We start from the raw sequence: 15,043 nt of genomic DNA on the forward strand, positions 1-15,043 counted from the left end.
GGGTTTGCCTTAATTTTAGCAAAAATGCCATTATTTTAAGATTAATACTATTTAAAGGAGCAGTAGAATAAAGCTGTGTTTTGAAAGGTAATCTCTATCAAGAGCCATAAAAATATGCATAAATTCCCAGCTGGTATGGCTCAGTGGTTGAGCATCGATCTATGCACCAAGAAGTTGCTGGTTTGATTCCGAGGCAGGGCACATGCCTGGGCTGTGGGCTTGATCCCCAGTGTGGGGCATGCAGAAGGCAGCCGATCCATGTTTCTCTTTCATCGATGTTTCTCTCTCTCCCTTCCTCCCTCTCTAAACATTAAGGAAAAAATGTTTTAAAAAAATATGCATAACTTTTGCCAAGGTCAACTTTCCCTGGATATTTATTTGAAGAAGTAATATAACAGATGAAATGATCTACAGAAACAAAATGTTCATTATCTGTAGCATTATCTATAATCAAGAAAATTTAGAAAAATGTCCAACAGAGAAATACTTAAGTAAATTATATATCAACTATATGGATGAATATTACTATTATGCTTTTTATTTTTTACTAGAGGCCTGGTGCATAAAATTCATGCACTCGGGGGGGGGGGGTGTCCCTCGGCCCGGCCTGTGCCTTCTCGCAGTCTGGGAGATATCCTTAGCACTGCTGTGGAGGCGGGAGAGGCTCCCTCCACTGCCACTGCACTCACCAGCCATGAGCCCGGCTCCTGGCTGAGTGGTGCTCCCCCTGTGGGAGCACATTGACCACCAGGGGGCAGCTCCTGCGTTGAGTATCTGCCCTCTGATAGTCAGTGCACATTATAGTGAGCAGTTGAGCAGCCTTAGCATATCATTAGCATATTACACTTTGATTGGTTGAATGGCCGACTGGACGACCAGACACTTAGCATATTAGGCTTTTATTATATAGGGTTATAGTCAAAAAATTTTTAGCAAAATTTATAATCTTAACCACTTTAAGTTCAATATAATAGTATTAACTACATGTACATTGTGAAACTGATTTCTAGACCTTTCTCATCTTGCTGAACTAAAACTCTATGTTTACTGATCAACAATGTAACTGTAACTGCTGTATTTCTAGCCCTTTCCTCCTCTTCCCCATTCCCCTGGCAACCACCATTCTACTTTTTGTTTCTAAAGTTTGTCAACTTGAGATAACTCATGTAAGTAGAATCATATAGTATTTATTTATCTGTGACTGGCTTATTTCACTTAGTTCTCAAGGTTTATCAATTTGTAGCACGACAGGATTTCCATTTTTTTTAGGTTGATAAATACTCCACATTTTCTTTATCTATTCAACTGTTGATGAATACTTGGTTGCTTCCACTTCTAAGTTATTACAATTAAGGTCTGTAATGAACATGGATGTGCAAATAGCTCTTCAATTATTTTCAATCCTTTTGGCTATGTACCCAAAAGTGGGACTGCTGGATCATGTAATTCTATTTTTAGTAGATAATGTAGTTTAAAACTATATGATATAGAAACCATAGCCAGAAAAATTATGGTTGGCTAGGGTCTGCAATTAGGTTTAACTAATTCATTGAAGTGTAAAGTTGGATTGTTGATTTGAGGTATCCCTTCTTTAATGTAAGCAAATAGTTGGATCTTGTTTTTTTTTATTTTTTAATTCATTCAGCCACTGGAAGTATTTTGATTGTAGAGTTTAATCCATTTATATATAAAGTGATTAGTGAAATGGAAGGAGTTACTACTGCCATTTTGTAAACCACTTTATATCCATTTTGTCTCTTTTTTTCTGTCTTTCTACCTTCTTTCTTTGGGGGGGAGAGGAGAGGGTGGTAGTGATATGCTCTGGAGTCTTTTCTCATTTTTTGTGCCTCTTTTATAGGTATTTCCTTTGTATTTACCACAGGGATTACAAAAACACTTTATGTATGTATGTATGTATATATTTATTTTTTAAATCTTCCCCTGAGAATATTTTTCCATTGATTTTTAGAGTAGAAGAAAGAGGGAAAGACAGAAAACTAGATGTGAGGAAAAACACACCCATTGGTTACCTCTTGGATGAGCCCCAACCAGGGCCCAAGAAGGGGAGGAGCCTGCAATCGAGGTATGTGGCCTTACCAGAATCAAACCCGGGACCCTTCAATCTGCAGCTGACATTCTATCCACTGAGTCAAACTGGCTAGGGCTACAAAACATTTTAAAGTTGTAATAATCTACTAATTTGGTAATAATCACATACAAAATTTCTCCTTTACATCTTCCCCTCCACTTATTATTAATGTCCTACATTACATTTTTAAATTTATATTCATTAATATATAGTTGTTTTTTTATATTTTAATTTCTATATCTGAATTAAAAGTAATTTTCACACCACCCTTACAGTATTACAGAATTCTGTTTGTCTATATATTTAACTTTACTAAGAACTTTATATTTGTGTATGCTTTGTGCTGTCTAGGGTCCTTTCATTGCAATTTGAAGGACTTCTCACAGCAATTTTTCTAAGGCAGATCTAGTGGTGATGAACTTCCTCAGTTTTTATTTATTCGAGGAGGTCTTTATTTCTTCATCATATGTGAAGAACAGTTTTGCTGGATGTAGTATTCTCAGTTGGCAGTTTCTTTCTTTCAGAACTTTTCAATATATCATCCTACTCCATTTTGGCCTGTTTCTGTTGAGAAATCTATGGGGCTCCCTTGTTCATGATAAGGTGCTTTAGAAGCTTTCAAAATTGTTTGCCTTTAGAAAATTTTATTATAATGTGTCTCAGTGTAAGCCATTTTGGCTTCATCTCATTGGAGTCCTTTGAAGTTATTGAAATTCATTTTCTTCCACAGATTGTTAAAAGTTTCTGGCCATTATATATTCACTAGAGGTCCGGTGCATGAAAATTCGTGCATTCAGGGGCATCCCTCAGCCTGGCCTGCACCCTCTTGCAGTCTGGGACCCCTTGGGGGATGTCCAACTAACAGCTTAGGCCTACTCCTTGTGGGTAGGACATCCTCAGCACTGCTGCAGAGGCGGGAGAGTCTCCTGTCACCACCACCACTATGCTGGCCAACCATGAGCTGGCTTCTGGCTGAGAGGCACTCCCCCTGTGGTCAGTGCACGTCATAACTACTAGTCATTCCTGGTTGTTCTGCCATTAGGGTCAATTTGCATATTACCCTTTTATTATATAGGATAAACTCTCTGCCCGATTCTGCCTCTCTACTTCTTCTTGGACTTCCATAATGTATACAGTGGGGCCTTGACTTACGAGTTTAATTCGTTTCGTGACAGAGCTCATAACTCAAATTACTCGTATGTCAAATCAAAAAGGGAACCAGTGAGACACGTGATGCTAGGCTGATGTTGTGGCGTTCACTGCGACGTTCGCTGCGCCAACTAGCGATGGGGTATCTGAAGCTGGCTCATAACCTGAATTTTAGTTCGAAACTCAAAGCAAAAAATCGGCCGAGAGACGGCTCGTATTTTGAAAAACTCGTTAGTCGGGACATTCCTAAGTCAAGGCCCCACTGTATATTGTTCTGGTTGATGGTGTTCTATGAATCCCTTAAACTTTCTTCACTTTTCTTCATTCTTTTTCCTTTTTGTTTCTGACTTGATAATTTCAAATGATCAGTCTTACTAGTCACTATTTCTTTCTTCTGCTTGATCAAGCCCATTGATCTCCTCTAGCAAGCTTCTCAATTCAATTACTGTATTCATCTCCAGAATGTTTTTTTTTTATAGTTTCTCTGTTGATATTCTAACTTTGTTCATGTATTATCTTGAGTTCATTTAGTTGTGTTCTCTTATAGCACACTGAGCTTAAGAGGATTAGTATAAATTCTTAGGTAATTCACGATCTGTTTCTTCAGGATTGGTTCTGAAGATTTACTTTGTTTCTTTGATTGAGCAATGTCTCCCTGTTTTTCCATGTGTTTAGTTATTTTTGTTTTGTTTTGTGTATTTGAAAATGCTTTGTACTGGAGAGGAACTTCACCAATCAGCCTGGCTAGAGATTCTTTAGGGAGAGGGTGTGTTCTCAAACTTTTTATGGGGGATGCATCTTCTCTGGGCTTCTACATGAAATTTCCCAAATACAGAGGTTTGTGGATTTCTTTGTCAGGAGTTCATAGTCTCTTGTTCCCTTTGGCTGGCTCTGCAGTAAGCCACTGAACTCTCTTTTATCTTCTGTGGCCCCAGGCATTCAAGGTATGACAGTTCCCCATTAGTGTTCCAAGATAGATAAGGCAGAAATTAGTCCTTTGGGCAGTCTCCCTAAAAGAAAGAATGTTGGATGTATGTTTCACTCTTCTTTTTCCCTTCCAATGGAGAAGCCATGAGTTGAGATTTTTCTCTTTAATCACAAGCAGTGATGGCTTATGGGAGGGGCTGATGCAGATGAAATGAAATGGCTTTTTTTACCCACTACAATGTGACTATTCTTGGCTTTGAGCCTACCTGGGGTACTGTGACTTCCTAACTGGTTTCTGGTGTTCTCAAAAGGCTTTTGAAACACATATTGTTGTTAAGTTGGTATCTCTATGAAGAAATGACATCTAGAGTTTTGTATTCTGGCACCTTGGTGTCATCACTCCCAATATAATATTTAAAAAATTAAGGGCTATTTAACAATGCAGATAAATGTTTAATACAACACTAAGTAAAAAAAAACACAGAATTTCCCCAGCCTGGTCCCTGGTCAGGGCATGTGAAGAAGGCCACCAATCGATGTGTTTCTCTCACATCGATATTTCTCTCCCACTCTCTCTAAAAATCAATGGAAAAATATCCTACCCCACAGAATTTGATATTTATTGAATTTAGCCATGTAATACATACCTCTTATAAAGATTAAAAAGACATATATGAAAAAAGAAATCAGTTGTGCTAGTATGGTAACATAGATGATGCTATTTTTCCTATCAATCTATTTAAGATTAATACTTGTATTTAATAGTTTAAAATAATATACATATAGTGCTAACTTTTCACTATTAAATATCTAGGACAAGTGTAAATTTTAATATGAATATTACTTACCTACTATTTAATTGCTTCTTTATAATTTCTAAATTTACTGGTGGAAATGAAATGGAAGTATCAAACTTCTTCACTGTTTGAAATTCACTACTGTGAGAAAGATCAATGTTTCTTCCCTAAAAATAATATTAAAATTAGTTTTCAACATTCGTTAATCTTACAATTATTAATAACACAAAAGATTATATGCTTCAAGATTTCACTATATCAATTTAAAATTCTATGCCATTGACATTTTTCATAGTTACAATAAAATATTTTAAATTCTCAGTTTTCAAATAAAGAAGTTTAAGTTAACATGTAAGAGGCAAATTACAAAATCTTATTTTTCTTTTTCTTTAATCCTCACCTGAGGACATGGCTTTAAAAAACTGATTTTTAAAGAAAGAGGAAGAGAGAGATAGAGAGGGAGAGAGGGAGAGAAAGAAACTTTGATGGGTTGTCTTCCATATGCATTTGACTGGGAATCAAACCCACAACCTAGGTATGTGCCCTGAACAAGAATCGAACCTGAAACTTTTTGGTGTATGGACTGATACTTCAACCAACTGAGCCACCAGGACAGGGCACAAATTTTATATTTCACAAAAGCATGGTTCTCGGTGTTTTTAAAGCTAGTTTGGTTTATTATCTAAAGTAAAAAGGAATTATGCAAACTTGAGTAGTTAAGAATAAGTACTGTGGCATGTTTTTCCTCAAAAGTATTTTTTTAATGTTGTTATACTGATTTCAATAAAAAAAAGGGGGGGGGGGGGGAACAGGACTAAGCCTGTTATAGTCATAAATAGTCTTCTAAATAATTTCCCTGGTCAGAAACTTCTAAATTGCAACCAAAGACCAACCTTTACTTAGTTTTTTAGTTTTTTTTTTTTTTTTTTTTTTTTAAAAATATATTTTATTGATTTTTTACAGAGAGAAAGTGAGAGGGATAGAGAGTTAGAAACATCGATGAGAGAGAAACATCGACCAGCTGCCTCCTGCACACTCCCACTGGGGATGTGCCCGCAACCAACGTACATGCCCTTGACCGGAATCGAACCCGGGACCCTTCAGTCCGCAGGCCGACGCTCCATCCACTGAGCCAAACCGGTTTCGGCAGTTTTTTAGTTTTAATAACATGGAGATTTTTATAATACTTTCTTAGCATTTTTACTAAAAGATTAAATAAAACCTTGTATTTTTATAGTATTATACAATTTATAAGCACTGTGATTTAGATCATCGTAATTTTGAGCATTAGAGACTACTCAGTTAAGTAACATTATCATTCCCATGTTATTGATTTAGAAAACTGAGATTTATAACAATTAAATAATTTGCTCAAAGTCATATAAATATTTATAGAGCACTCTCAATACCAGGGACTGGGGGATGTAACACTGAACAAGATAGTTAATAATTCTTAACTTCATGGGATGTATATTTAATTTTTTAAATATAATTTTTTATTGATTTCAGAGAGAATGGGAGAGGGAGAGAGAGAAACATTAGTGATAAGAGAGAATCATTGACTGGCTGCCTCCTGTACACCTCATACTGGGGATGGAGCCAGAAACCCCTGACCAGGAATCAAATCATGACCTCCTGGTTCCTAGGTTGACACTCCACCACTGAGACACATCGACTGGGCTGGAACGTATATTTTAGTGGTAGTGTTAGAACCCAAATTCAGAACTTCTGATCCCAAGTACAATATTCTTTTTGTTTGTGAATTTTGTTTTAAACCCATTTGTTTAAACTTCACATTTAAGAAACTTACCATATACTATATACTGTCAGTTACTATACAATTAAAGATGAAGATATAGCCCAGCCAGCGTAGCTCAGTGGTTGAGCATCAACCCATGAACCAGGAGGTTACAGTTTGATTTCCGGTCAGGGCACATGCCTCGGTTGTGGGCTCGATCCCAGGGTGGGGCATGCAGGAGGCAGCCGATTAATCATTCTTTCTCATCATTGATATTTCCATCTCTTTCTTTTTCTCCCTTCCTCTCTGAAATCAATATATATGCGTGTGTGTGTGTGTGTATATATATATATATAAATAAATAGATAAAGACACATTCCTTTCAAGTAGCTTGTAATAAATATGTGGAAAGTGTTTAAAATCTAGTGGGAAAAGCATGTATGTACATAGTATAGTGGGTTAAATGGTGGCCTGCCAAAAGATATATCTATGTTCTAACCCCTGGAACTTGCAAATATGAACTTACTTGGAAAAAGGGTCTGTGTGGAGTATAATTAAGTGAAGCATCTCAAGATGAGATCATCCTAAATTATCAAGTTGGCCTGAAATCCATCAAGTGTCCTTATAAGAGACACTGTGTAGAACAGTGGTTCTCAACCTTGGCTGCACATTAGAATCACCTGGGAATCTTTTTAAAATCCTGATTTCTGGGCCTCATCCTCCGGAAATTCTGTTTCTTTGTTACTAATGTTGTGGCCCCACCCCATAACAAAGAAACAGAATTTCCGGAGGATGAGGCCCAGAAATCAGGATTTTAAAAAGATTCCCAGGTGATTCTAATGTGCAGCCAAGGTTGAGAACCACTGGTGTAGAAGCACAGCGAAGTCCATGTGAAGAAGGCAAAGGAGTAATGTAGACACAAAGCAAGGAACACCTGGAGGTGCAAGCCCTCTAAGGTATGTTCTAGTTTATCCCTGTAGAAAAGGCAAAAAAGACATTTTCCTTGAGATCCCTCAAAGGGAGCAGAGCCCTGCAACACCTTGATTTCAGACTTCCAGACTCCACAACTGTGGGTGAATAAATGTCTCTTGCTTTAAGCTGTCACATTTGTGGCAATTTGTTATAGGAGCCACAGGAAACTAATACATGACATAAAAAAATATTACCTTTATGATTTTAACTGCTTTCCTCATTTGCTGCTGTTCCCAAATATCTTGATTTTCATCTTCCTGACTTTCTTCACTTGTTTCTTCATTTCCGGTTGCTAGGAAAAACAATAACAGTTCATGTATAAATATTCAATATTTTTCCAATTCTAATACAGCAGCTAATGTTTTTGGGGGGCTTATTATGTGCTGGCTTAGCAGCCTTTTAGATGTGTTAACTTATTCTTCACAATATTTACTCTCATTTTGTAAATGAGAAAACTCAATTATTAGAAGGTTAAATAATTTGTCTGAAGACAGTGTTGAAGCTGGGCCTTGAATCTATCAATTTAACTCTAGAAACTGTATTCATCACCCAACTGTCCCACTCAAAACATCATAGACTCATAAAAAAAAGCCTGAAAAAAAAAGAAACATTTGACTTTTCCTATCAGTTTCTCAATTCTGCATGAGAATCTAAATATTTAAAAATAATTTTTGGGTTATAAGGAACCAACTCTCACTCTGAAATAATAGTATTTGAAGTAACAAAAATGTTGGCAAACATAATATTGTTTATAAATGATAAATGTAAAAATGGTCCTTTGAGATCTAAAGATTATTGGTTGAGGAAATTGTTTATTATAGCAGGAAAGATTTTAATACCTGACACCTAAAATCCCTGTAGATGTTACACGTTTAAAAAATAATCTTTATACACCCTGGCCAGCATGGCTCAGTTGGTTGAGCATTGTCCTGTGCATTGAAGGGTCATTGGTTCAATTCCTGGCCATGGCATATGCCCAGTTTTCAGGTTCAATTCCCGATTGGGTTGTGTGGGGGAGGCAGCTAATCAATGTTTCTCTCTCACATCAATGTTTCTCTCTCTCCCGCCCCTCTCCCTTTCACTCTAAAAAAACCAAACACCACAAAATCAATAAAAACCCATCTTTATAAAGGTGACAATGAAAGTTTTCAATACCAAAAATAAGGCTTTGAAATTTTTTTAACCTGTCAAAAAGATCAAGTGGAGATCAAATGATCTATCCTATATAATAAAAGCCTAATATATGCAAATCAACCGAACAGCAAATGACTGTCGCTATGGTGCGCACTGACCAGCCAGGAGGCAGATGCTCAATGCAGGAGCTGCCCCCAGCCCACATGCCCCAGGCCAGCCAAGGCCCCTCCAACTGCCCCACTGGTAGCCCCGCAGATCGGCTTTTATAGCCGGCCAGGCCTAGGGACCCTAATTGTGCAAGAATTTTGTGCACCGGGCCTCTACTATACATATAAAAGCCCAGTGACCTTTAGGGCGGAACAACCAGAACAACCAGTCGCCATGAAACGCACTGACCACCAGGGGGCAGATGCTCGACGCAGGCGCTGCCCCCTGGTGGTCAGTGTGTTCCCACAGCAGGAGCACTGCTCAGGCAGAAGCCGGGCTCATGGCTGGCAAGCACAGCGGCGGTGGCGGGAGCCTCTCCGGCCTCGATGGCAGTGCTAAGGAGCAGTGAGCCAAGCGGTAAGGAGCGAGCAGGCGGGCAATTAGGAGCAAGGGATCCCAGATTGCAAGATGGCACAGGCCAGGCTGAGGGGACCTCCCTCCCCCATGCACAAATTTCGTGCATTGGGCCTCTAGTCCGGCGGTCGCCCAACTTTCGAACCTCACGGACCACCAGTTGGCGACTGCTGCTCTAGTCTATATATATAAAAGCCCCGTGACCGAATGGCGGAACGACCAGAACAGAATGACTGGTCGACCAGTCACTATGATGTGCACTGACCACCAGGGGGCAGACACTCAACACAGGAGCTGCCCCTTGGTTGTCAGTGAGCTCCCATAGTGGGAGCATCGTTTGGCTGACTGGGATGAATGGCTGCTCCCACAGCTGGCCAATCCCTGCAGGCCACGCACCCCACGTGCACGAATCCGTGCACTGGGCCTCTAGTAGTAAATAATATTATACATACCCTTTGATAAATTTTGATACAAACATGTCTTTTAGAGGTCATGATGTCATTGACCAAATTGGTATTAAATAAAAAAAACTTTAATATCCTTTAGAGCAGTGGTCGGCAAACTGCGGCTCAGCAAACTGCGGCTCATGAGCCACATGCGGCTCTTTGGCCCCTTGAGTGTGTAGCTCTTCCACAAAATACCGACTTCTGCGCATGGGCCACGAAGTTTCAATTGCACTGTACGTGCGTGCCCGCACATGGTATTTTGTGGAAGAGCCACACTGAAGGGGCCAGAGAGCCGCATGTGGCTCAAGAGCCGCGGTTTGCCGACCACGGCTTTAGACTATGAGACACTACATTATGCTTTTATGGAGATTTTAATCATAATATTATATCCTAATAAAAAGCCTTGATATTCATATATTGTAAATAAATTAAATATGTACTTGTTTCTTCAGCCATTCTTTGTCTAAGTGTTTGAGGCTTTAGGGTAAATGGTATTCTTTTTTCATGGTCATCAGGCTCACTCTCAGGATCTTTATCACTATCTTTCTTCGTATCAACGATGGTAGAAATATGTTTTACATCCAAAGAAATATAGTCCTCTTGGGCCCTGGCCAATTCACGTTTTCTGCGGGCTGCCTGAATAAAAGCTGCATCAGGGATATTTACTAAAAGAAACAAAGAGGAGGATATTAAAAACCAAACACCAACAGAAATAAATATTCTTCACAGTAAAAAAAGAACTGGTTTTCTAATTTTTTTTCCACTATTTTGATATGAATGTAAATGACAGTATACTTTTGTAATAGAAGAAAACTATTTTGACAGAGATTAAATAATTTTTATTTAATTTTAAAAATTTATCTTTAAATGAACCAAATGAAGAAGTATTAGAAAATACACTGAATCCACTCCAATATATCTTTTAATTCTTTTAGTCATCAGGTGCTGTTGCTGACTTTTTGTTGAGGGCTAGCCATTTCACATTTCCAGAAGCTCTGAATTGTCAGGGTAGAGATGGGAGAGGGCCTAGCATGAATTGCTCAGTCAGTTACAACTGAAGAGGTTAGTTGGTAATAGACCTAATACAAAGCCTTAATATTCATGTATTGCAAATAAATTAAACATGTACTTGTTTCTTCAGCCAGGAAGAAACAGGTTAGTTGGTGATAGACTAGTTTGACATACAAAGTAACAGGGACACTATACTATGATCCACCCCTCTCCATTGGACATCCAGGCATATAGGGAAATGAGAAACATACTACAATCATCACAGAGCCAAGTTAGCCTTCAAGGTAGAGTGGTGATTCCCATGTGAATAAATGTGAGATGTTAAAAAGTGCACAGGAAATAATCAGGTTCATTTACCAGGTGAAAAAATATTTAAGTAACATTTTTAAATAGAGCTTTGTTTTATTTTTTCTTTATTTTATACAGTATAAACCTTATTAATTTGGACTCTTTAAATTCAAAACACGTTTCTTCGTGCATGATCTAAACTGAAATTAATCTTTACACTGTGGGAAGAAATGGTTTCATCAGCAAAATACTAAGGTAAACAAAATGGCAAGAGAAATTTTTACCATTTCAAGCACTTCAAAATATTAATGAGGGGTGTCAAGTCATTGAGGCTCAAGTAATTATTTTCTAACCTTTCCCACAAACTGGTCCAAATTCCTTTGAAAATAAATTTACAAAAAGGTGAAATTCCTGGAGATGCAGAAATGTAAAGAGAGAGAGAGATTTCAGATAACCAGTGCTTAAGAAAAACAAAAAGTGCTATGAAGCAGTAGCTACTGAAGTGCTACTTCTGGTACGTGGCAATAACTGGAAGCCACTATGTAACCAGGAGGTCATGGTTTGCTTCCCAGTCGGGGACCATGCCCAGGATGCGGCTCGATCCCCAGTGTGGGGCGTGCAGGAGGCAGCGGATTAAGGATTCTCTCATCATTGATGTTTCTGTCTCTCTCTTCCTGAAATCAATAAAAAACATGTTTTTAAAAAAAGGACATAGGCTCTGGGGCAGTGACTGGGTTTGAATCTCAGCTGTGCTTCTTATAAGCTGTCTGACCTTGGGCATGTTATGTAATAGAAATGTAATGGTCAGAAACTTTGACCATCATTAGTAATGACCTACTTGCCCCATACTTGACTACAGTTTATGTTAATAATAAGATCAATGGTACAGAAAATACTGATATTAGAAATAAAGTTCTTAAACAACAATCACAAAAATTACCAACCTATTGATGAAAATTCTTCTTCCAGAGAGCTAGAGCTGTCGGAAGATGAACTCTGATCATCCTTAGTTTCTGAGGCATCGTATGTTCCATCCTCTTCATCTGTTGAAAGATCAACTGTTCTGCATTCTAACGGAATATTTTTTAATGTAACAAAAAGAGACAGGATATTAGAATCAATAATTAAAATTCTGAGCAACACCATGGCATATGTATATGGTGTTCTAACTTTACTCCACAAACTTAAAGTAGACATACAGATCTTTCTCCAACTTCCATTCTCTCTGAAACCAATGGATGGTCTAAAAAATATACAAAAACTTACCCTACTTGTATTCCTTTAAAGGAGTAAAATACTCCTTTAAAGGATGCAATGAGAAGAGGAAAGGGAACACCAGAGAAAAACAAACAAAAAACCAAAATGAAAAAAATAGTTGTAGTGAATAAGTATAAAACAACAAAGTGAATGTGCACTTAGAATGTGTTAGGCACACTGGAATTTGTTTTATATAGTTTACTTCATTTACTATTCACAATTCTATTACTGAGAAGAACTCGTGTCCTCATCAGTACTGGAGAGGCTAAATAACACGTCCAAAGTCACAAAGTTAACCAGTGGAGAAGCAGGGCTTTCAACTAAATTTCCAGGGGGGGGTGGGGGGGGGGATGATAAATACCAAAACCCACTTAGGGACAAACAAATCCAAGATAAAAGTAAAGCAGTGAAGCTGACCAGAGAAATGGTCCCACATTCCCCTATTGGCTCATTTTGATTCATCAGCATATATCAAAGGACACACCAGAAAAGCTGTTGAATCTTCTATTGAGATCCTCTCCTTAGACCTCCCTAAATCTCTGGCCTTTGGAAAACAGATAAAAACCCTTAAGACGAAGGACCAGTGTGTGCTCTCTCTTGAGCACACCTGCACCCCCTTTCCTTTTCTCCTAAGCTCCAAGCGCCCCCAGGGTACTTGCAACCAGGGGAGCAGCAGGCTGCAGCAGCTCTGCACCTGTCTCCAAGGGCTCTCCTGTTGCCTGGGTAATGCATTCCCCGCGTCCACGCAGCCCAGGCTGGGCTCACTCCTGCTGCTGTGATCTTGCCTCGTCTATCTTAAGCCTTTCTTTTGTTTATCTGCTCCACGTTGTAATAAACACACTCTCAAAATCACCTGGGCTCCTGTCCTACACGAAATCAAGAACCCACACGTTCCAGACCATGGCAGGGGCAGACGCATTCCAGTCCCAGTCCCTTTCTGGTGACAAGACTTACATAGAGTAGAAAAACACACATTCTATGCAAACACATTTATGCTGCCTGAATCCTATACTTAGGAACACATAGGTACTTAAAAATTACTGCATTGTATTTAACGCCTTTATTGACAGTCTACAGTGTCATCAATGTACTGTTACTGATATATATGTGTGTATATATATGTATACATATATACATACATACATACATACATGTATAGTTATTTTTATCTCGGTTTTCGCAAATAACTGATTTAACTCTTTTGTGATTTAACATAAATAGCGAGTCCTGCACTAAAGCTATAACTGGTGATGGTTCATCTGATGGTGCAGATGAGCCTCCAAACCGCGCAGGATCCCTTCTACTCCCCCCAGGCGCCCAGTGGGGAGATGCGGGCTGCGGGCCGGTCGACGCGCTCACCATCCCACGATTGCGCGTCGCTCGTGGTCAGCAGCGGGTTACAGAAACCTCTAGTGGCTTCTCCCCGCCCCGCCATACCCCGTCACCTGGGGCGCCCGCCCCGCCGTCCCAAGTCACCTGGGGCGCCCGAGCCGCCGTCCGCTCGGGGAGCAGCTCCGGGGGCCGCGCGCCGGGAAGTGGCCCAGACCCGGCCCCGGCCCCGGCCCCGAGGGCCCCGGACGCGAAGGGGCCTTTCCGCTGCTGCCTCCGCTTGGCCTCCTTCAGGGGGCGACCCTTCCTCCGCAGGGCCCGGGACTGCCTGCTCCCCCGGCGCCCCGGGTTCAACCGACCGCTCCTCCGCGCTGTCGCTGTCACTGGAGTCGGCTCGACGCTGCCGGAAGGTCCTTTTCGGCCTGTGAGCCATGGCCGAGACCAGCGCGCGCCCACTTCCGGCGCAGCCAACCTAGGTCACCGCCCGGCGACGCCGCGCGCGCCCCCGCCTCCCGCCGGCCACTGCCTGCGCGCGCCCGCTCCGCGCACTGGCCACGCCCTCTTCGCTCTGCGCATGCGTGCCTCGCCTTCTGGGAGTGGGTGGACCTGGGACCCGGGAGGCTAAGTGTTCCCGCTGGGAGGCCGGCCCGTGCGGGTGGTGCCAGCAGGTTCCCCCAGGCGCCCGCACTCAGTGCCTTGGAGAGCAGCACTCCCGGGTGTCCTGGTGCCACCCTGCCTGGGACTAGCTCTGCCCGCGTCCCGGCCTGGAACCCAGTCTCTGTTTCCTACTTTCTGGAGAGAGTGAAGTTCTCCCTCTAACCAGGAATTAAACAAAAAGAAGTGTGGGGTGTGTGTGTATTGCTTCTGAAAGCTAAACAGTAACATCTACGCATAAACGTATACACCTACGTATACACCTAACGATAGGTGTACAAATAAGTGAGAATCTTACGATTGCTTCTGGGCATCCATAGAACATGAATTCAGTGGACTAAATGTGTGGATGACGCTATTCTGAAACCCGAGAACAAATTGATCCATGCAACTTGTTGGAGGCTGCAAATATGTTAACAAACGTGACAGATTACTGGGACAGACAGAAAAGAGCTCTGCTATTTAAAACATAAGCCAAATATTTGTCCTAAGGGAGAGAAATGAGAAGTGGTTTTCTCTGGTATGGCCTGGGTGGGAAAGAAACAGAAGTTTTTTAATAAAAGGGGAAACCGTGGGCGTCCTCCCCTGATCCCAGGGAAAGAAGAGTAAATGCTCTGGAGTTGTTACATTTAGGGGCAGGCAGGGGGTGGGCGTGGGGGGCGGGGATGTCTAGTAAAATCTGAATTTCAGA

The 15,043-nt window shown here is 40.6% G+C and overlaps 1 protein-coding gene across 6 annotated transcripts in view; it reads right to left on the minus strand.

The window, feature by feature from the left end:
* Positions 1-14,150, minus strand: part of GCFC2 (GC-rich sequence DNA-binding factor 2) — a 33,541-nt gene extending 19,391 nt beyond the window's left edge. For 4 of the 6 annotated variants that reach the window (XM_070429569.1, XM_070429573.1, XM_070429574.1 and 1 more), the window contains exons 1-5: positions 13,846-14,150; positions 12,057-12,182; positions 10,254-10,478; positions 7,867-7,964; positions 5,014-5,129 (exon numbers count right to left, since the gene is read on the minus strand). In XM_070429569.1, the coding sequence (XP_070285670.1) occupies positions 5,014-5,129; positions 7,867-7,964; positions 10,254-10,478; positions 12,057-12,182; positions 13,846-14,131 (851 nt within the window). In that variant the 5' untranslated portion in view covers positions 14,132-14,150. Of the gene's footprint in view, positions 1-943; positions 4,249-5,013; positions 5,130-7,866; positions 7,965-10,253; positions 10,479-12,056; positions 12,183-13,845 lie in introns of those variants that run through there. The other 2 variants (XM_070429576.1, XM_070429572.1) reach the window with 2 other exon arrangements.
* Between the last annotated feature and the right edge of the window lie 893 nt (positions 14,151-15,043).

The sequence above is a fragment of the Myotis yumanensis genome, unplaced genomic scaffold (genome assembly GCF_028538775.1).
Source record: "Myotis yumanensis isolate MYYU_CA2020_CCGP unplaced genomic scaffold, mMyoYum1.0.hap1 SCAF_11, whole genome shotgun sequence".
Lineage (NCBI taxonomy): Eukaryota > Metazoa > Chordata > Mammalia > Chiroptera > Vespertilionidae > Myotis > Myotis yumanensis.